The 20,658-nt window shown below is 65.9% G+C and overlaps 1 protein-coding gene across 1 annotated transcript in view; it reads left to right on the top strand.

Moving 5' to 3' along the window:
• The first annotated feature begins 4,738 nt into the window (after positions 1–4,738).
• Positions 4,739–20,658, top strand: part of NHSL2 (NHS like 2) — a 33,760-nt gene continuing 17,840 nt past the window's right edge. Inside the window, exon 1 of the mRNA XM_074147778.1 lies at positions 4,739–5,003. Coding sequence (XP_074003879.1) covers positions 4,739–5,003 — 265 coding nt within the window. The remainder of the gene's footprint in view (positions 5,004–20,658) is intronic.

A 20,658-nucleotide genomic window follows, 5' to 3' on the forward strand; every position in this document is an offset into this window, starting at 1 on the left:
CGCTGCTGGCTGCAGGCTGGGCACAGGAGGGACCCAGGCACCCGGGCGGCGTGGCAGGGGTCCGGGGCGAGGGGTCCTGGAGCGGCTGGAGTGGAGCAGCCCCTGCCCAGAGCCTGCACCCACCGCATCTTGCTCCAGTCAGACGCTGCCCGGCCGTGGGCTCCGGCCCCACGTTGCCCTCGGGACTCGGGCAGGTCCCGCTGTAGTAAGAAGCAATTCTACAAAAAAAAAGCGAGTTTGGCTGCTGGATGCTGAACCCCACAGGCATCGGTCCCGGCCAGCGTCACCGCCCCGGGGTCACAGGCTTCCAAGAGTGCATCTGGGCAGGAGAATGCTGTAAAGCGCTGCTGATCCTTACTCATATCCCCAGATGTTAAGGGAGAAGACACAAGGCAGAGGCATTTGCCGTCTTGGGTGGGGTTTGCAAGGCAAGGGCTGGACCGGGCACCCCGAACTGGCCACCGTGCAGAGATTGTGTCAAAACCCAGGGTGGGTGGTTGCCCAGCAGCTTGAAGGAGTCCCTGGTGAGCAAGAGAGCAGAGGAAATCCCAGCCGTACATGGTGCCAAACGTGTGTCCCCTCCTCCAGCTCGGCATCCGTCAGCCGTGGGCGAGGGCGTTCAGGGGAGGCTGCTCCTCCATCGTCTCCTCGACCTGCCTCCTGCTCCTCCTGCAAAGCGGGGGCCAAGGCAGCAGTGTCCCAGCCGCCGCGCTTTGGCAAGTAGTTCATCTTCTAAAAGCTGCTGCCTGGTGCTCGGGGCTGTGGGAGGCCCCGGGACGAGCAGGGGAGATGAAGGAAGGTCGGGTCCCCCTGCTGACCCCCTCCAGGGTCTTGGTGTCCCCATCCCCTGCCCCCTTCCACCCAAAAACCCCCTCCCGAGGCATCACCTCCAGGGATGCTGTGTCCCCGTCCCCGGGGGAGATGCTCCGGGGGCGGAGCAGAGAAGGAGCAGGAAGAGCATCCCGTGCAGCATCTGGTTGCAATCAATGTTTGCAGAACTGGCTACGCTCCTTCCCGGCCAGTAGCCAAGTGAGCTGTTTCCCACAGGATCCCCAGCCCATGACTCCGTGCGCCGGGGTTTTGCAGGGCCGTTACAGCGAGCTGTGTCCCCGGAGCAGCGCTGGGACCCCGGCTCTGAGGGCTCTGAGCGGGGACCCTGAACCTAAAGGGAAATAACTGGGCACAGGCACGGGCCCACGCTGCTCCTGCACTGCTCCCCTGTGGGATTTCTCCCCTGGGGCTGGTCCAGCAGCTCCAGAGCTATTGCTGGGCTGTGGCCGCTCATTTCCAGCCCCCCTGCCCTGGCCAGCCCCACTCTTAACCTAACGATCATCATAATAATGTGGTGACTTCATCATTCAGCTTGTTTCAAATTTAAAGCATCATCTTAGTTTTCTCATGCTAAATATTGGACAGAAAACTTAAAGAAACATACTCCATTTAGAAAATAAAAAGCCAGTGTAAGTTGCTAAGCAACCAGATTTTGGGATTTTATTGAGGCTCTTGCACTGTGATGGTTTTATGAATCCCCAGGCTCCCGGAGTCAGGTGATTACCCGCAGTTCTCTGCTTGCACTCGATGGTAAGGTCGTCAGGTCTCTCCAGTTGCGGAGAAAGGCTTGAAAATGAGGCCAAAGGCACACAGAAAGCAAAAGAAGAAGCCCTTATCACTTACCAGGCCTAAAATCCTCCCGCTCACTGAGCCAGCCTCTTGGCCTGGGAACGAGCCACAGAAAACACTGCACACCTCAGCGCTGCTGCCGTAGCAAACCTGCGTCACGGGGCTGGGCACGGGGAAACCGCCTCGAAACCAGAAGAAAATTGGATAAATTCATGTTTAGGTGGGGGTCCCTACCTTCACCCCCCCAGACCTGCAGGGTCGCGTCGGGGTGTGCGCCGCAGCTGGGCAGAAGGAGAGTTTGAACCTGGCTCTGACTTCTGCTCTGTATGGAAATCTTGACATGAGCAGATCTCTGTTGGAAAAGCCACAAAAATAAGCACATTGTCGGTGTGTGTTCTTTCTCCTCTGGCAGTGGGAGAGGTCAGAGCCGGGAGGGGAGGGTGGGTTGGGGACAGGAAGCGAGTGGAGCCGCTCGGCACAGCCTGTTCTTCCCCCTAGACCTGTATCACCGGTCCTGATGGGCTCCAGATTCTCTCTTTACCCTCGTGGTGATTCGTGATTGGGGACTGACCAGCCCAAAAGGATTGGGGTGGCTTCACCCTCTTCACCTCCCGGCAGGATGTGACCCTGTGCCTCAGTTTCCCCATCTGCAGCACGCAGAGACCAGCAAGGTGCTGGTGGAGCAGAAGCATGGACAAAGCTACAGTGTGGTTTCACGGGCAGGACACAAAGGCTGGCTGCTCCGGGGAGGGGGATGTGGGGAGACCAGTGTCTGTCTGGGGTAAATCGGTTCAAAGCTGTGATTGTGATGACATGTGGAATTCTCCCTCTCCAGATTCACCCCCGGCACTGGAAGAGCTCCCATTTGAGGTGTCAGCCCACGTCCGTGCAGGGGAAAAGCCATCCCTCTCCTCTCCACTGCTTTCACGCCACCTCCGGCGTCTCCTCTGCTCATCCCAAACCCTTTCCACGCTCCACCCTCTGCTCCCTGCTGTCCTGCTCAGACTGGGACAGCCCCCAGCTCCCCACCATGGGCCCAAGTGGGCGGTTTGGGCTGTCCCAGCTGCCCCCCAGCTGGTCTGAAACCAGTCAGACTCCCAAAAGGAGCCATCCCACAGGTTTTCTGCTGCCCCACAACACACCTACCGCCCCTGACCCACTGCCGTGCCAGGTGTGTGTGCCTGGGAGAGAAAAGCCGGGCCAGGCTCTTGTCTTCTGGGATTTGGGCCCCATCCCCGGCATCGCAAGGCTGTCACTCCTGCCCTTGGCCAGACCAGCGGTGGCTCCTGGGGTGGTCGTGCTCGAGGTGGGTTCATCCCTGGTGACACCTTGGGAGCCGTTGGAACCCCCCTGGCTGTGGGGAGATGCGGGCAGCAGAGCATGAGCCTGCAGCTACAACATCAAGGGCTGGAGCATCGTGTGCTGGCTCGGGAGTCCAGCAAGGGTCACCACGCAGGGAGAAATGGCAGCCAGCTCAGGAAATTCCTGGTAGGAATGCCATTCCTACTCTCCCCCAGGCAACTGGGGCTGCTGGGGATGGAGTGCTGGGCTAGCTGGATCTGGGGGTGCACCCACCATGGCTGCTCTTGTCTCGACTTCTGCTGCTGCAACACTGCCCAGGACACCCACCAGCACAGGGCAGATGAAGGGAGGAACTAGTAAAAGCATTTTCAGGTTAAACCTGGCCTCCCTATGGGCTCTTCCAAGCCACAGAAGGGTTCCCCTGCCCTCCTGCCCTGGCACTGTGCTTCAGGCCTGCGTCCCCTCCAGGGGACACCCATGCAGCCACAAGGACGTGCTGCCAATGCACATCTTTCTTACTAAAGAGGAAAAAGTATTGGCATGAAAAACAGCTCAAATAAGAACATGTTAAATTTAGCCTGGTTAGGGAAGGGCAAAAGGCTCCTCGAGTGCTCTCACCCAGGGCGCTGAGCTCCTGCGCTCAGCTGGGCCCTCACTGCCAGCAGCCTGGCTGGAGGACGGGAAAACCCAGCTCATCGCCCTGTGCCTGGCACCATGACCCTCACCGGGCTTGTCCCTTGGGCCGGACACAGCCGGGGACACACAGCACTGGGTCACGCATGTGGCCCCAGGGTGATGCACAGACCATAAAACGAAGCTTAAAAGCCCAGAGACCTGAAGGAGGAGGCTCTGGAGGCTTCACTGAAATCTCATTCCAGGTGCCCACCCTCCCCCGGGGGAGGAGGCAGCCCCACACCTCTGCTCAGTGCCTTTGCCTTGCCTGAGCTCAAACCCTGCCCAAACCCTCCCAAAGTGGAGCCCCCCCCATGCACGGGGCCTGCAAGGTCTCGGGACACCAGCACCCAGCACATCTCTCCGGCATCCCAGTGCCACCCCAGGGGGATGGCAGGTTGCAGACAGTTTCAAACAGGGGAATTTTTGCGATCGGGCCAGCACAAATATTTGCTTTAGTGTGCAGTGGGGAGAGGGGGGGGCAGGCAGAGGAGAGCGGCTGCTGGGGGCCAACAACATCCACGGGAGAGGAATGCCAGAAAAATGCAAGATTAATGTCCTCTCCCGGCTACATCTATTGGGGTTCTGCCTTCCTCCTGGGGAGCTGCAACCCCAAAGCCCCACACCAAAATCCCAGAGGAGCTGAGCCAGGGCTCCGTGGGAAGGACTGCACCCCCCAACAGCCCCCCGCCTGGGAGAAACCGCCGATGGGAGGGGACAGAAGGTACCAGGGGGTGCCCGTGCCCTCCGGAATGGGCACCGGCAGGAAAGAGCCGGCACAGGGGGTGCCCGTGCCCCCAGCCCCATCAGTGCCGGCGCCGGGGGTCCCGCCGGGGCACAGCCCCGAGCGGACCCGCTGTTCCCCGCAGCCCACGGGGCCAGGTCCGGTCTCTCCCTCCCGGCTGCCGGGATGCGGCCCCGGGCCCCGCCGCCGGCCCGAGCATCCCCGAGCGGGGCCGCCCCTCCCTCTTCTTCCTCCTCCTCCTCCTCCTCCCACCGGCCGGCCCCGAGCCCCGGCGCCGCGGCCGCCCCAGAGCCCTCGCAGCCGCGGGGCTGGCCGGGGCGAGCCGTGCCGAGCCGGGCCGGGCCGTACCGGGCCGTTCCGGGCCGTACCGGGCCGTTCCGAGCCGTACCGGGCCGGGCCATGCCGTTCTACAAACGGAGCGTGGTGGCGCGGCGGGGGCGAGCGGCGGTGCCGCTGGGCGAGCTGCGGGACGTTTGCAGCCTGGCGGCTCTCACCCTGCTCCGGCAGCTCGCCGACCTCTGCGGCCACTCGCTCGCCCTCCTGGGAGACATCGAGGGTCACCTCCTGGCCTTGGGTCGCCGCACCGGGCGGCTGCACCGTCGAGCCGCCCGCCTGCAGGCGCTGCTGCGGGGCCGGCCGCTGCGCGGGGCGACTGCCGCCCCAGGTAAGGCCACCCCCGCCCGGCCACCCCCGGGGGGTCCCGGGGTCCCCCAGCCCCGGGGGGACGCGCGGCCGGAGGGTGCCACCCGTCAGGGCTGCACCCTGCTCCCAGGGGGATCCTGTCTGTCCTCCCCAATGCAGGGGGGTCCCCCCCGCTGCTCCCCCAACGTGGTCCCCCCCGCGGGTGCCCCATGTCCCCTCTCTGGGGTGGCTGACCCTTACTGGCTCCTGCTGTCGAGGTCCCCGCTCCTCTGCCAGCGGGGAGGTCTGGGGGAGCCGGGGGACTGGGAGGCTGAGGAGCGGGGATGCCACCCCAAAGCCGGTTCCGTCACGGAGCTGGGGCAGCGCTGCCAGCCTGTGGCGTCGGGGTGAGGCTGGGACAGCCCAGCAGCCGCCTGTCCCTCTGCCCGGCCTTTATTTTCCCGCACACAGAGGGCATTTTCCAGGCGTCCGGCCAAGCACGCATTTCACGCTGCGTCCCCAATTACCGGGGGCCGTTTCGTTCCAGGCTCCCCGGGAGAGCGGGGATGCCAGGCTGTGAGAGCTGGTCCTCGCCTCTGTGCCACTGTCCTTGCCTCGGATGCTTCACCCCCCTCCCGGGGCAGCCGTCCCCTGGCTGTGCTTTCAGCCAGCGTGGAGCTGCAGATCAGCGCGGAGCAGCTTTTGCTTGGGATTTTGTGACACTCGGGGAACATGACGAGTTGTAGCCCGGGCGTCCTGTCTGCTCATCCCTCTCCTGGCAGCCAGCGGGGTTTCTTTCTGCCTGGATCGCTTTCATTTCCCATTCCGAGCGTTTCGGTTTGGCACGGGCTTCTGTGCCGGGTCAGGAGCGGGCAGCCTGTTTCAGAGGAGCTTAAAATAAGCTCGTTTTGGAATTGTTTATAGAAGTTTGTTTTAAAGGGCTTTGCGGGGCGGGGAGGGGGAGTGCTGTTGGAGCACGTTTCCCCCGGCAGCGCAGAGCGTTTCTCAGGCCCTGGGCGAGACGCGTGTCGCTCGTGCTCTCTGCAAACTCCCCTGCAAGCGCTGTCCTGCTGCTGCGTCTGCATGGAGCCGTGGGAAAGCAGTGCCAGCCCCTCGCAGGCCGCTTCCCGGGAGCGGGGAGCCAGCGGAGACCTTGGCCTTGACCTGGGGGATGCGCTGCCCTCGCAAACGCTGCTGGAGTGAAGCAGTTGTTGGGGTAAGAAGAGGCTCCTGCTGCCCCGTGCATCGGCCGGCAGAGAAACGAGGGGAGGAGGAGGTACCCCGGTCGCCCCCGCTGACCCGTGCAGCGCCAAACCCTGCAGCGCCGTCACCCCGCGTGCTGGACCGGTGTCACCGGGAGGAGGGGCTGGCCGTGACGGTGACCAGATGGTCCCTCGCCGCCCGCGTCTGGCCGTCAGGTTGGGAATGCTCTTGGTGGCCACGGGAGCCGTGCCTGCTGACGTGGGGGAGGCAGGGGGATGCTGGGGGGACAGCGGGGGGACAGCTGCAGCCTGGGGAGGGCGGGAGGTGGCCGCTGCTGTGGGCGGGTTGGGTTTGTGGGTTCGTGGCCCCAGGGTTGTGTTTTCCATGCCGGGCGCCTGGAGTTTCTCCTGGAGCAACTTCACTGCCGGTTGCAAGCAGTGTCAGCCCCTCATTAGAATACGCGTGTGACTCGTGAATGCTGGTGAATATGCATGTATGCAGATGTGCGGGGCGGGCTCTCTGGGCTGGCTGGCTCGCTGCGGGTCGGAGGTGCGTGGGGATAAAAATTCTTTGATTTTTTTGGTGGGAATCGCTGAGGTGGTGTGAAGCGAGCGGAGCCGTGCGCGCCACCCCCCCGCTTCACCCCGTCTCCGGCAGCGCAGGGACCTGGGGGGGGTGTTGCCTTTCTCCCTGCACCCCAAGGGGAGCACAACCCACCCACCCTCCTGCAGGCTCCTCATCCACCCACCACGGCAGTTCCTGCAGCTGGGGGGGAGCGGTAGCCTCCGGCTTTACTGAGCTCTTTACTTTGGGGAAGAACAAAATTCCGATTGCTGTTTCGGTTGCTGTTTGTTTTTCTAAGAGCTCCAGCAGCAGCCAGTCGCGGGGGAACGGTTCACGTCTCAGGAGGACGGGAGCTCCGTGCGAGCCCCCGGCCCCCCGTGGCTGCGGAGAGAGCAGAGACAGCCCAAGGCTGCCTGAGAATGCTTTGTACCGAGCTGAACAACACCCTGCATGGAGCTTGGGGTTTTTCTCCTCCTCATTTCCATCTCTTGAAGAGGATCCGAGGGCAGAAATCACATTTCTTCTCTTAAACTAGAATAAAACCCTGTCTCGTCCCTGGGAGGTGCTGGGGAACATCACCCAGGGCCAAACATGCCCTGGTGCAGCCTTCGAGCAGTCAGTGGGGTCTGGGTGATGTGTCACAGCCCGTGGGGTCTGGGCGACGTGTGGCAGCTGCCTGGCCAGCCGGTCAGGACAGTGATGGGGCAGGCCCTGGGGCGAGCGGTTGCCATCCCTCGGCAGGGCTGGAGCCAGCCCCGGCCCGGCACGTTGCCAGCCGCAGCACTTGCCCGCTGCGATCGCCAGCTGAGGTGGGCACGTGGGTGATTTGCTCTCCCCAAGGACGGTCCCCACGCCGTCCTCCCGAGTTTGGGCATCCTCAGGCTGGTCAGGAGCCTTTGCCTGGCTTTGGTTCCTCCCAGGCATGTTAAAAGCATCCAAAAGCTGTGGGTCTCTTTCCTGGCAAGGGAGGAGCTTGGATCACCGCTGTGCAGCAGGACGTGTCTGTCCGTCTGTCCGCAGGCCGTGAGCCGGCGGGAGCTGCCTCGTCTTCCTCATCAGGAGGGGGATTTGCTGGCTGCTGCCAGAGGAAGGAATCACACGGCGATGGCCGGGGGAGTGCTTTATCCGGCGAGGCCGTGGGGTTGTTTCCAGCGTGAGACGGCAGCCAAGGGCTGTCGGATTCCTCTGCTCTTATTCATCGGCGGTGGCGGGAGAGCGCGGAGGGTGGGCGGCTTCCCCAGGGAGATGGGCGCATCCCCTGGCACGGGGAGGCGAGGATGCTGGTGCTGGGCACGGGGGTACCACTGCAGAGGGCAGAGGGGGGACCAGGCTCCCTGTCCCGCTCCCCTCGGCACAGCCACGTCTCGGGGGGGTGGCACTGGACCCGTTCCTCCTGCCGGTGCTCGGCACTGAAGGTGGGGGCCACTTTTGCAGCCCAGGAGAGCCCCCGGTGCTCCGACTTGCTGGCTCTCATGCTGATCCCTGACCGGAACGTGGCTCCGTGGGCACTGGCTGGTGACACGAGCCAGCACTCCCCACTCAGCGCCCTCCCCGGGGACCCAGCAGCTCTAGAAATAAATCTCAGCGAAGAAGAGGACGGGCCCCGGCGCCGAGAGCTATTTAAACCCTCATCCCTGAAGAGCTGCGGGGACGGTTCTCTGGAAGAAACGCAGGGCCGTGCTGGCAGGAGGAGCTGTTTACGGCTCTTGCCGAAATATGCAGCGTTCGCCATCCTCTGACCTCCCAGCCTTCACCTCGAAACCAGCCACGGAGAGAGGCAGAGCCAGCCTCGTGCCCTCCGACCGGCTCCCTCCTCACCGGGCAGGCAAGGGCTGGCACAGGCGTTTTTCCCCGGATCCTGTCACCGGTTTTAAAAAAAAAAAAGAAGAGAAGAAACTGAAAAAAAAACCCCTGCTGACTTGCTGGAGTGTCCCACCAGGCTGGAGCGGCCGGGCTGTCCCTCGGCCCCAGGTGGAGCCGCTGCTGGGGACGGGGGCTGCGGCCACCCCTCACAGCCCATCCCAGGGATGCACCCGTGGGAACCTGCCGGATTCCCACAACTCTGATTTGGGGGCCGGGCAGCTGAGCCCCGCTCTCCCCAGTCTCACAGCCGCCCTCGCCAGCTCCTCTCCGTGGGGACAGGGCCCTCCAGTTGGGAGCGAAGATGCTGGGACCACGGGGGAAGGAGACACCCCAGACCCAGGGGATGAGAAGGGCTGGTTCGGAGTGAGATGTGCACCACCGCCGGGAAGGGGCGCTTGCCACTGGGCAGCTGCGAGTCTCCGTGGCCATCAGGACAGGCTGTGGCAAGCACAGGGTGACCCACGGCGACGCCAAAGCAGTTTGCAGGGGTCCCTGCCCTGGTAGCCCGGTGCGGCTCAGCCTGGCCACGACCCTCTGCAGCCTCCTCCACTGGGCAGAGCGGCTCCCAGATGCCTCCCAGACCTCCACGATGTTTTCTCTGCCTGCTTTTTCCTAGCCCAGCGGTGATTTCAGCTCCCCCGAAGGCCGCCCCGGCGCGGGCGGGAGGCCGGGATGGAGAGGTTCTGCTGCCAGAGGAGGGGGAGCGGGGGCCGCACCCTCCCTTAACAGGAACCGTCTGCGGGAGCGGCTCGGGGAGAGGGCGGATAGATGAGGAACGCACGTCTCCCACCCGGGCCCACTTTGGCTGGTGGCTGTCTGTGGCACTGGGCTGGTAGCCACTCTCAGAAAACGCGAGCCACAGGCGGCACGGTGGCTCGGGGGAGACTCCATCCCCGCCATGTGGCAGCTTCCCCGTGCCGCTGGCATTGCTGCCGGGAAAGAGCAGCCCCGGCCAGGCTCTGCCACCCCCCGTGATTGCGGTTCCCCCCCAGCACAGCCTGCCCATGGGTGTGCAGTCCCTCCGGAGCCTGGCCCTGATCGGGGGGGACATGCTCGGGGGGGACATGCTCGGGGGGGACATGCCGGGAGCTGGCGGTGAGGGTGACATCGCCAGGTCGTTGCCGCGACCCCTCTCCCTCCCTGTGGGGGTGTTTCTGGGGCTGGGATTCCTGCTTAGGCAGACCCAAATCCTGCTTCTGACAAGAAGTGTTTTCACCCTTGGGCAGCCTTTTGACGGGATTTTCGTGAGAGCCCATCTGGCTGGTGGTCTCAGGAGCCAGGCTGTGGCCCTCAGGGGCAGCAGGTCCATTGGGGACAGCCGGTCCCTTGGGCAGCAGCTCCTCGGGACCCCTGTCACCCAGCAAGAAGTGCATGGAGGCAGGAGGGAAGGTGGCCACCACTGTCCCCTCTCAGCCTGGCATGTCCCATGTGTCCATGGTTCCTCCTGCCATTCCCTGCGGTCCGTTCCCTGCCATTCCCTGTGGTGAGAGCTTGGAAGAGACTCCTGTTGTACCGGTGTCCCTGTGGCAGAGCAGTTCCTCTTTGGAAACACCTACAGCATCCCATCGGCTGGAACGCGGCGGCAGTGACACTGCACAGGAACATGGGGTGGCTTCAACTGTGAGTCTCCAAAGGAGCTTGCGTCATCGTAACGTGGTTTGAAGGACGTGTTCATCTCCATGCGGGAACAAGAGCTGGAGCTCACTTTGGCAACCCGTTTTCCCCTTTTGGCAACCCGCAGAGGTCTGGAGGCTCAGAGAAGGAAGAGGAGTGAGCGTGCAGTGTGGCCGGTCCCTGGGGAGCCCGTGCAGGTTGTGCGGACTGCGAGGAGCAGCGGGGGGGTCACCTGGATTTCCGATAGCCCCCGAAGGAGCATCTGGACTCACAGGAGGGTCTCCTGCTCTTCAGCCGGTTGCTTTGTAAAGCGCCAGTAGCTGGTGGGGCTGTGCTTTGGAGGGGACTCACATCCAGCTCCTGACCTGGTCAGTGCTCCCCATGTACCTGTTGCCCAGCTCCGTGCCCGCTGGCCATCCCTGGCACGCCGCGGCCGCTGGCAGGGGGCCGGGCAGCACGCTGGCTGCTGCGCGCGCAGGGGGGGCCGCTCGCTGGCAGCACAAAGCCGGGATTGAGCCAGGGCTGGCGCGGAACGGGCCAAGGATGCTGGCAGGGAGACTCGGCTCCTCTTCCTCTGCTCTGCCGTGCCAGCGGGCACCGCCGCCCTCCTCCTGCGCTCGTGCCGGGCAGCGGGGACGGCTGCCTGCTGCGGGCACCAAGATGCCACTGGTGGGGGAGCAGGCTGGTGCGGCGCTGGGTGAGTACCCACCGGGGCGATGGACCCCCCTTCCGCCAGAGCCCGGACCCCTGGCGCAGATGCCAGCCTGGCACGGTGCGATGGCTGGTGGCTGGTCCCAGCTCCGGGAGCCGTGGTGGATCTGCTGGGTCGGGGGGGGGCGGCTGAGCGTAGGGGGCAGGACGGAGAAGGGGAGCAGGTCATTAGCCCCTTGCGTTAATTTGATGACGGCAGATCGAAGCAGCTGGGGGGGGTGGGGGAAGAAGCTCAATCTCCAATTAATCTGGCAATGGCTGAGCTGCGATTTTCCTCCCTTCCCGGCATCTTGAGTCACCAGCTCCGTACCGAGCAGCATGGCCCCAGCGTGGGCTTGAATCCTGCCTCAGTGTCCACAAGGCCAGGCAGCAGGATGGGGACAGCAGGTCATGGAGCAAACACCATCCTCACGCGTGTACTTGCATGTCTGTACATGTCTGAGCGTGCCTGTCGCAAAGGCGAGGGGCTCCTGGGCATTGCAGGGGGTGTGGGGGTCTGTGCCCCCCGCACTCCATGTCGGCTGCTCTCGGTGGAGCCTCAGCCGGTCCGTGGCCCTCGTGGTCTCCGATATCCCGAGGGAAAGGGGTTCCTGCAGCTGGAAACAGATGCCGGTGAAGTTACCAGCCCCTGAGTGCCCGGGCACTGAGAGGGGACACAGTGCCCAGAGAGATGCTCTTGGGGGGTCTCCAGGCGCTTGCTCCATGCACCGTGAGACTGAGGGGTCTGTGCTGGTAGGGGACAAACCCCATGCGTGGCAGGATCCCTGCTGCATCCTCTGCTGTCCCCGCAGTGTGCTTGCTGTGCCCGTGGCTGCCAGCCCCAGCCTGCCGGGGTTCCTTCCCAGCTGCCCCCGGCATCTCCCCACCGGGCAGGGCTTGCCCATGGCCGTCCAGGGGCTCTTTGTGGGTCCAGCTTGTGGGTGCATCCCTGCCCGGTGCACGGAGAGGCTCCCTGGCTCCGGCCGGCCCCCCGGAGCATTCCCCCTCCCCAGGGAGGTGGCCAGCAGCCGGCGGGCTCCCGGGTGGTCCCGGCTGTGCGTGGGCTGCCGGGGCCACCTGCAAGGGGCTTCCTGTGTGGGACCAGCTCCCTTCCTGCCCGCACCGGGAGCCCAGCCAAGGGGGGGGGCCTGGATGTCTGCCTCCCCAAAGGCCATGGGGTGCAGCCAGCCTCGGGGTGGGGGGGCTGTGGGGCCAGCTTTGGGCTTCTTCAGGCTGCTCCCCAGCCAGCCCTGGGGCCGATGGCTTTGGCAAAGGGCTGCACGTGGGCTGAGATGCTCCAGTTCATCCCGCTGCACCCCATGCTGGGAGAGAAGCCCTGCCAACCGGTGGGTACCAAGAGAGATGGAGCAGAGGGAGGGTGTCTGAGCCCCAGAGCCGCTGGGACATTGCTAATGGGAACGGGGGTGACAGCCTGAGAACATCTGGAGGGCTGCTTGGCAGGCTCTGCCCCAGGCCCAGGTTTAGAGGTGATGTCTGGCGGCAGGAAAGGACACGTAGCGCCGGGAAGGAGCTGCCTTTGCTCCTTAGAATCCTGCGCCGCCTGGTCCGGAGGTGGCGGATCCATCTGGTGCCGCTGGTGTGACCCCCACGCGAGCAGGCGGTGGGTGCCTGTCAGCTCCTGCTCCCCACACGCTGTGTTCGTGGCCCCCTGGCACTTCGTCCCCCGTTTTGGCTGCGCCAGGCTTGTCCCCCGGCACCCTCGCCCTCTGCTCCCTCCCCAGCAGCCAGGCAGCATCTCGGGCACGGCAGCTCCGCTTGCCCGCCCCATGCTGGGCACGCATGGCCTTTCCAAACGTGCCCAGATCGCTGCCCGAGGGACGGGGCCGAATGCCGTGGGGTTGGTTCCCAGCGCTGGCAGACGGGCAGAAGCTGCCAGATCATTTCCTGAAGTGGCAGAAAAAGGCTAATGGGGAATTTCTGCTGGGGCGAGCAGAGCGGGCAGCAGGAGCGTGAAGCGAGGCCAATGCACACCCGAGCTGGCAGCGGGTGCCGTGGGACAAAAGCTGCCAGAGGGTCGCTGCCAGCACTGGGGGCACATGCGGCCCCGTGGCTTTGCAAACCCTCTTTTCCTGGTTTGGCCGGGACAGGCTGTGGATGCCCACGCCTGGGAATGGCTCGTTCAGTGTGTGTGTGCGTGGGAAGCCCGAGGGCTCCCGGTGCAGGGGGCTCGGCTGGAAGAAGTCGGGGAAAAGGGTGGGGGGTGGAATTTGGGCTGGCGAAAGCTGCCTGCTGCCCCCAGGCACAGCGAGAGGTACGGGCAGGGGGGCAGGGGGCCTTGCCTGCCCCACACATCGCCCTGCTCCCCCAGGAGTTCCCCAGCCCTGGGGAAGGGCCGTGGTTAAGGGCAAACCCCACAGCGCTGGGCTCACCCAGAGGCCAGTTGGTGGGTCCTGATGTGCCCATCGTCCTGTGCCACCCACCCTTTGGCGAGGGTCTCCTAAAGCCTTTCCCCAAGCCCCTCTGGAGCGTTCCTGAGCCCGGTGCTCTTTCTGCAGGTGTGGGGAGCGCTGTGGGGCAGACCCCTCCCCGCAGCCAGGCAAGGGGGGCTGCTCCAGCCGCTCCAGGCCGGGGTCCGGAGCGAAGCCCGGCTGCCTGATCCCTGTTAATTACGGGAGAGGGGAGGCTGGCGCTGCCCACGGCAGCCACCCGGGCTGGCACGGCCCGACAGCGCGGGTGCCGGGGTGGCATCTCCTCTCCAGGGGTCCCACCGATCGCCCCCCTCGTTGTGGCTGGCGGGAGCCGCCGGAGGGATGCCAGCCGGCTGCCGTGCCGTGCGGGACGGGCTGGCGGGACGCTCCGGCCCCGCTCCGTCTCCACGGCTCCGGCATCCGCAGCGGGGACGTGTCGCTATATCTTTAAGAAGGGCCTGGGCTGGGGTGGGAGAAGCGTTTCCATCCAGCCTTTCTCCCAGCAAACCTGGATCGAGTTAGCGGGAGCGAGCGGCGGAGTTGGCGCCGTGGCCGCCCCCCCGCTCCCAGCCAGGGCACCCCCCGAGCGGCCACGGGGGTTCGGAGCCGCCGAGGGAGAGGAAGAGGAGGAGGCAGAGCTGGGTACGTAGAAGTTTTATCCTCCTCCCCACCCGCCGGACTCCCTGCCCTGCTCCGGGGAGGGGGTGGCAGCGCCGCGGGGTGAGGGCAGGGCACGGTGGGAGTGTGGCAGGGGACGGGTGGCCATCGCCGAGGGTGGGTGCTGGCCGCGGGTAGCCCCGGGGCTTGCCCACACGGCCGGGGCCGGCAGAGCCGCCTGCTCGGCTCCTTCTGGCTCCTACCCTCACTCCCTGGGTGATGGGGACGGCGGGATGGGACCCCCTGTCACACGAGGGTCGCAGCGCTGGGACGCAGCGTGGTGAGAGCGGGCAGAACCCCATGGGGGGATGCTGTGCCCCCCACTCTCTGGGCAGTGCCCGTGCCCAGCCCTAGGGCTGGATCTGACCCTCCTCTTCCTCCCCACCCGCTCAGGCTGGGGCAGGGGCATCCCCAGGGACCCCGTGGGGAGGAAGGTTCCCAGGGTGCCCCTGCGCTGCTGCCCGCCTCCTGCCGCCGTGGGCAGGGGTGCTGGGGGACCCGGTGGCCGTGCAGGGGGAGATGCCAGTGCCACGGCTTGCATCCCATGTGTCCCGTGGCTCAAAAATGACACAAACTAGTGATGGCATCATGGCACATGGTGGCAGTCCAGGTCTGCACTGGTTCCCGGGCACAGCTGTTTTGGGGCGCCCTCAAGTTTCCTGAGCCAGAGGAAGCTCTGGGTGTCTGAGGGTGTGGGTGCAGGTTGTTGGGGTGATCAGGGCTGGGGTCCCCGTGTCCCCTGGGCCTGACCTCTGCGTGGGCAGCAGAGGCCTTGCAGCTTGTCCTGTGCTGGTGGCATGGTGGCCGTCAGAGGACCCCGTTGCTGAGCCCAGCATGTGTTTTCCCTCCCAGGAGCAGTTGGGGAGGGGGGCACAGAGCAGTGATCCCGAGCCTGGAGAAGATCTCTGGGTGTGTGGGGCTGGCATCCTGGTGCAGTGCGTGGTTCCCCAATATGCCCACCCCATGCACAGCATAACGAGGGGCTCCAGTAGGCTGCTGGGGACACGGCTGCTCATGGAGGGGCCAGGCTGCCGGTCCCTCCAGCCACGGGCACACGGGGAGCACAGAGGGCAGGGGCCAATACCTTGTCCCAGGGAGAACGGGTTAGTCCCCGGTGCAGCTCCTGGGACACGGAGCAAGGAAATATGTTGCTGCACGGGAGGAATCCCAGGAATGCAGAACCCGGAGGGGACACGAGGTGGCACGGCAGTTTCAGCCCAGCTTTTCAGTGGCTGCAGGCAGATTCCCTGCCAGGGCCAGGCAGGGGCAGGCAGGCAGGGGGTCACCTTCAGCGGGGCGAGCAAAGGGGCTGCCGGCCACAGGGCTCCACGTCCCGGGTCTGCTCAGCCAGAACCCACTCTGCCGGGATGTGGGATCCTCCGGGGTCCAGCACCCACTCCACTGGGACTTGGGACCCCTCAGGGTCAGATGCAGCCCTGGGAGTGATGCGCAGTGCTGCCCACTTGCCCCAGTGCCTGTGCAGGTCTGCGCAGCCCTGGCCCCGCTCCGCCAGCCTTGGCCTGGCCCCGAGCCGTTGTTCTCCAATGAGCTCATCTGCTTTGCTGGTTATTATTTTTTAACATGGTCTCTTGGCCAGAAAATAATCAGCTCGGCCACTTAGCGAGTGTTTATGGCTTCTTCAAGAAAGCTGCTTTCTCTGCCAGGAGAGGGGCTACTTTGGAAAGGGAGATCTGAGCCGCTCCCCACGCTCGGGGCCGGACGGAGCCGCCGGCATGGGCTTTTCCCCCGCTCCATGCCACGGGCACGGGGAGCTCACTTGGGCTGCAAGAAGTGTGCAGTTGGGGAAGCGTGGGCGAGCTGCACGCACCCACAGGGCTCCGAGGAGGACACGGCGTCTAGGGCTTTACCGCAAGAGATGACAAGTAGCTGGGAGTGATGAGGGGCTTGCTCGGCCCCCAGGACAGGGTGCAGAACAACGGCCGTGCTGCCGAATCGCGGACCCCACACCCCGCAGTGGGGCTGGTGGCAGAGGTGCCACTGCAGCCTGGCTCGACAGCGCGGGCCTTGCCTCGCCTGGGGGCTGGGGGGAGCGGGAGAAAACATTTTCTCGATGGCATCTTTGCAAAGCACCCCAGGCTCGCCTCGGTCCTTCGTCTTCCCGGGAGCGCGGGGATGCCGGGGCAGGGTGGAAGTGTGTCCGCGCTGATGCAGCTCCGGCCACAGCCCCATGGCGGGACGTCCCCGTGAGCCGAGGCGCTGCCGCAGCCCTGCCACGGCACGGGGGCACGGCACGGGGCGCGGGGGTGCCAGCGCAGGGCCCCCGCACCGCTGCGGCTGTCACACCCACCTGCTCCCACATCAGTCACACAAACCGCTCCTTGCGCCAAGTACTGATCCAATTTGTGGCTGTTTCCATAACAACCTCCCAGCGCTTTCTGGTCCTTTCTGTCGCTGCGCGGATGCCGAGGTTCTTTGGCGTGTAAGGGATGCTCTGGCCTGGGATGGGGCGGCCAGGCTGAGCCATCACCGAGCACCTCCAGCTCCCGGGGGCGAAGGGCTCACTTGCTGGAGGCTGGGGCACATGGAGCAAGTTTCCCCTGGCCTGGGAGTGGGTTTTTCCCCCTCAGAGGGCTACGGTGAGGTTTGGGCTGGGGGGAGAAGGAGCCAAAGGGCAATAGTTCATCCAGGCATGCAGCCCTCTGGTGGGGGATCCCTGAGAGCAGCTCAGCCTTGTGCAGATGTGGCGCTGCCCAGGATGCTCAGTGCCAGGGATGGGGCCCCTGGAGGTGTTGGCAGCCAGAGCCCCCCCATTTCTCCTACCAGCGACCCCATCACCCACAGGCCTGGCTCCCGCAGTGTCCCGTGGCTCTCATAGAGGCTTTCCCCACGGGGCGCCAGCCCCAAGAGCTCACCCCACACCCTCCCACTGCTCCAGCGCATGGCTCAAGCTGCCCTCGGAGCTGCCATGTCCCCTGCCCTCTTCCTCCATCCAGCCCCTGCTCAGCCTCCCCCCCCAGCGCCAGCCTCGGGTCCGTCACCCAGCCCCACCCTGGGGTGCTGCCCTGTCCTAGTGCCCCCCAAACTCATCCGCAGCCCAGTCACCCAGCGGGGGCTGCCCATCCCTGGGCCCCCCACCCATCCCCGGTCTCAACACCCTGTAGGGACTGCCCAGCCCCAGCCCCATCACCCTGGGGGCATGCTCAGCCATACCCATCCCCGTCACCTTTGGGGGCTTCTCGGCCTCAGGACCCCCCACCTGGCCCCAGCCCCAACACCACACAGGGGCTGCCCAGCCCCAGGACCCCCCCCCCCCCCAAGCCCTGAAGCCCCCATCTACCCTCAATTCCATCATCGCGGGGGGCTTCCCGGCTCCGGGACCACCCACCCATCCCCTGCCCCACCACCCCGGGGGCATGCTCGGCCCTGGCGCCCCCCGGCCCCACCACCCCGGGAGGATGCTCGGCCGTGGTGCCCCCCCTTCGCCTTCCCCAGCCCCATCACCCCCGGGGAGCAGCCCAGCCCCCCGCCCGCCGGTCCCCGCTGCCCCCGTCCGCCCCCCGCACCAGCCGCCATTGGGCGCCCGCTCGGCGGCCCCAGCGCGGCGGCGGGCGGGCTCCGAGGGGGCGGCCGGGCCGGCGGCCGATGCGGCGGCGGCGGCGGCGGCGGGGGGCCCGCCCGGCCCGGCCCGGCTCCGCGCGGCGCGGTGCGGTGCGATGCGGCCCGGCGGGGCTCGGCCCGGCCCGGCCCGGCGGCTCCTCCCCGCTCGGCGCGGCGGGGCGGCGCGGCGCGGCGGGCCCGGCGGCGGGGGAGGCATGGAGCCGGCGGGGAGCGGCCCGGGGGCGGCGGCGATCTGACCACCTGGGCCGGGCGAGCGGCGGCGGAGGATGGGCAACGCGCAGCGGAAGGCGGCTCGCAGCCAGCGGCGGGGCAGGATGCGCTCAGCAACAGGTACCGGGGGACGGGACGGGGCGGCAGCGGACCCGCCGCCCCCCGCACCGCGGGCTGGGATGAAGCCGGCTGCAGCGGGGGGGGGGGGGGGGGGGGGTCGGCCTCCGCCGCGGTGTCGCCCCCTCTTCCCCCCGGGCTACCCTGCCCCTTTGGGTCGCTTGGAGGACACGGGGAGAGGTCACCTCCAGCGGAGGCTTGGCCGCGCTGGCAGGGGCAGTGAGGGATGGGGGACACGGTGGGGCCCACCGTGGTCCTCTGGCATGTGGAGCAGGTGCTGACCCACACCCCAAGCTGCACGGAGCCAGCTCCAGGCAGCGGGGAGCCAGCCCTGGGCAGCGGGGAGCCAGCTCCAACCACGGGGAGCCATCTCTGGGCAGCGGGGAGCCGTCCTCAGGCATCAGGGAGTCAGCTCTGAGCAGCGAGGAGCCGGCTGCAACCATGGGGAGCCAGCCCCAGGCAGGGGGGAGTCAGCTCCAAGCAGTGAGGAGCTGGCTCCAAGCGTGGGGAGCCATCCCCAGGCAGTGGGGAGCCAGCTCTGAGCTGCAGGGAGCCAGCCCCAAGGTGTGAGGAGCCAGCCCCAAGGCGTGGGGAGCCAGCCCGGGCAGTGGGGAGGCCTTGCGCTTGCTGGCCCTCGAGCTGGGTCCTGCCCAGGTGGGGGAGCCTGTGCCTCCATAGCCCCCTGCACCCCCAGCCCCCTTCTCCCACCGATCGCGAAGGCAGTGGGTGTCTCATAGTATGAATTATCTAAGAATTTGCAGGGCAGAGAGCCCTGTGAATCTGGAGGGGGCATTCTGGGAGGGAGCGAGGCGAGCAGAGGTCTCCCCCCGAGCCGGGAGCGGGCAGCCGAGCACAGGTGCCCTCTAAAAAGCTGGGTTGAACAAGCAGGACCTGTCGGGTCGCTCCCCACCAGGCTGGCCCAGGCAGTTCAGCAACCCTTTCCAGACTCCCGGGGCTGCGGCTCCCCTCCCCGGCCCAGCCCAGCTCCTGGAAATGCCAGAAGACCCGGGAGGTTGGGGGCTGCCACAGCTCCAGGCTCAGGGGCCCGTCCCAGCTCTGTTCCCCCATGTGCCCTGGAGCACACCATGCCGGGCTCTACTGGCCCCAGCTCCCGTGCCTGTTGCCCTTTGCCTGGCCACTGGCTCAAGAGCCAGGCCACAGCAGTGCAGGGATCTGCCAGCCCCGGGAGACACCTCAGGAAAATTGCTTGGAAGCTGCAAGAAAATGGGGAGTGATTGTCACAGCCCAAGTGACTGTCACAGCTTAATAATTAGCGGGCAGAGGGGGTGGCAGTACAGCCTGCCGCTGTCTAATTTTGCAGCCGCTGTAGCGGTGTTTGCGAAGGACTGAAAGGGGGCAAAAGCGCTTTGGGGTACAAGGGGGGATCAGGAGGGACACTGATCCGGCGGGTCCTGAGGGATGAAGGATGCTGTGCCAGTCGGTACCCAGCACATCGCCCTCGGCTCCCATCTCGCCGGGCACGGGCAGTGGGTAGCCACTGGGCTGCTGGGCTCGGAGGGGCAATGGGCTGCTGGTCCACTCCCCGCCTGCCTCTCCCACCCCTGCAACTGTCCGGTGCAGCTGGGAGTGGGACGGGAGCTAATCATGCTTCGCATCATCAAAGGGATTCTTGGGAGCTGCAGATCTCCTTCCCCGCACTGCCGGGAAGGGCCCGAGGGGGGGTTGCGGGGCCAGCCTCCGTTAGAAGCTGGTTCATCTCTGTCCTCGGGCGCCAGGCGCGTCTCCCTGCCGGCCTGGAGATCTCCAGCACATCTTCCTCCCGATGCCTGGCCTGCCCCGGGGAGCCGACAGAGCTGTGCCTGGCTGCTGGCAGCCGGCAGGGACGGGGTTTGGCACTGGGCAGCTGGAAACTCACCGTGGGCTCGGGGCTGGGGCCAGCACTTGGGTGCTCCCAGGCCGTTTCGGTGTGGGGCTGTGGGGACCTCGATGGCTTGGGCATTCCTGAGCTGCTACATGCAGGCTTGCTGGTGGAGAGGCGGCGGCGGGGCCAGGCTGGAGCTTATCTGCTGAGGGGAGGGAGCTGGAACGTGATAAGCAGCAGCCCTGCGGTGGGTCTGGGTCGCTGGTGGGGTGGGACGCCCCCTGGGCTGGGAGAGCAGGGCAGGGACCCCCGGTACCAGGAGGTACCTTGGCTCCGGCAGGATCATTCTTCTGCCCCGTGCACAGGGCAGCGCGGAGGGGTCTTTATGCTGGCATCCCTGATGGTTAAAATCCAGCCTTCTGGCATCTTTGATGCTCCTCTAACGCTGGTGGGGGCTCGCATCCCCCTGCACCCCTTCCTCGCGTGTTGGAGGAGCCAAGCGGGCTGGTCCGGAGCCCAGAGTGCTTCCTTGTGAGTGTGGCAGTGTTTGTCGGAGACGGCAGCATGCTCATAGCCTGCTGGAACCAATGTGATGAGTTCGCAGGTCTCTGTGCCCAGTGGTCTGGTAGGGCTGGGAGGCAGCTCCCCAGTGACTGTGTCTGTCCTTGGCTGGCACTATGACCGCGGACGAGCCATTGGGGCAAGTCTCCTTGTCCCCCCTGTCTTTCGGAGCCACGGTGCCAGGGGGGAAATGAACTCTGCCGGTGCCTGCCGTCCTTTACCCACCCCGGCGTTTGGGTCCCCGGCGTCGCCGGGTGCCTGGCACGGCGGTGGCTGGTACCAGCCCCTGGCAAGGCACGTGCTCCCCACGCTGCCCCAGTGGCCCCAAAGCCGCTTCCCAAAGTAAGCCAGGGCTTGGGGCTGCATTCCCGGCTCTGCTGCACCCCCCG

The sequence above is a fragment of the Numenius arquata genome, chromosome 5 (genome assembly GCF_964106895.1).
Source record: "Numenius arquata chromosome 5, bNumArq3.hap1.1, whole genome shotgun sequence".
NCBI lineage: Eukaryota > Metazoa > Chordata > Aves > Charadriiformes > Scolopacidae > Numenius > Numenius arquata.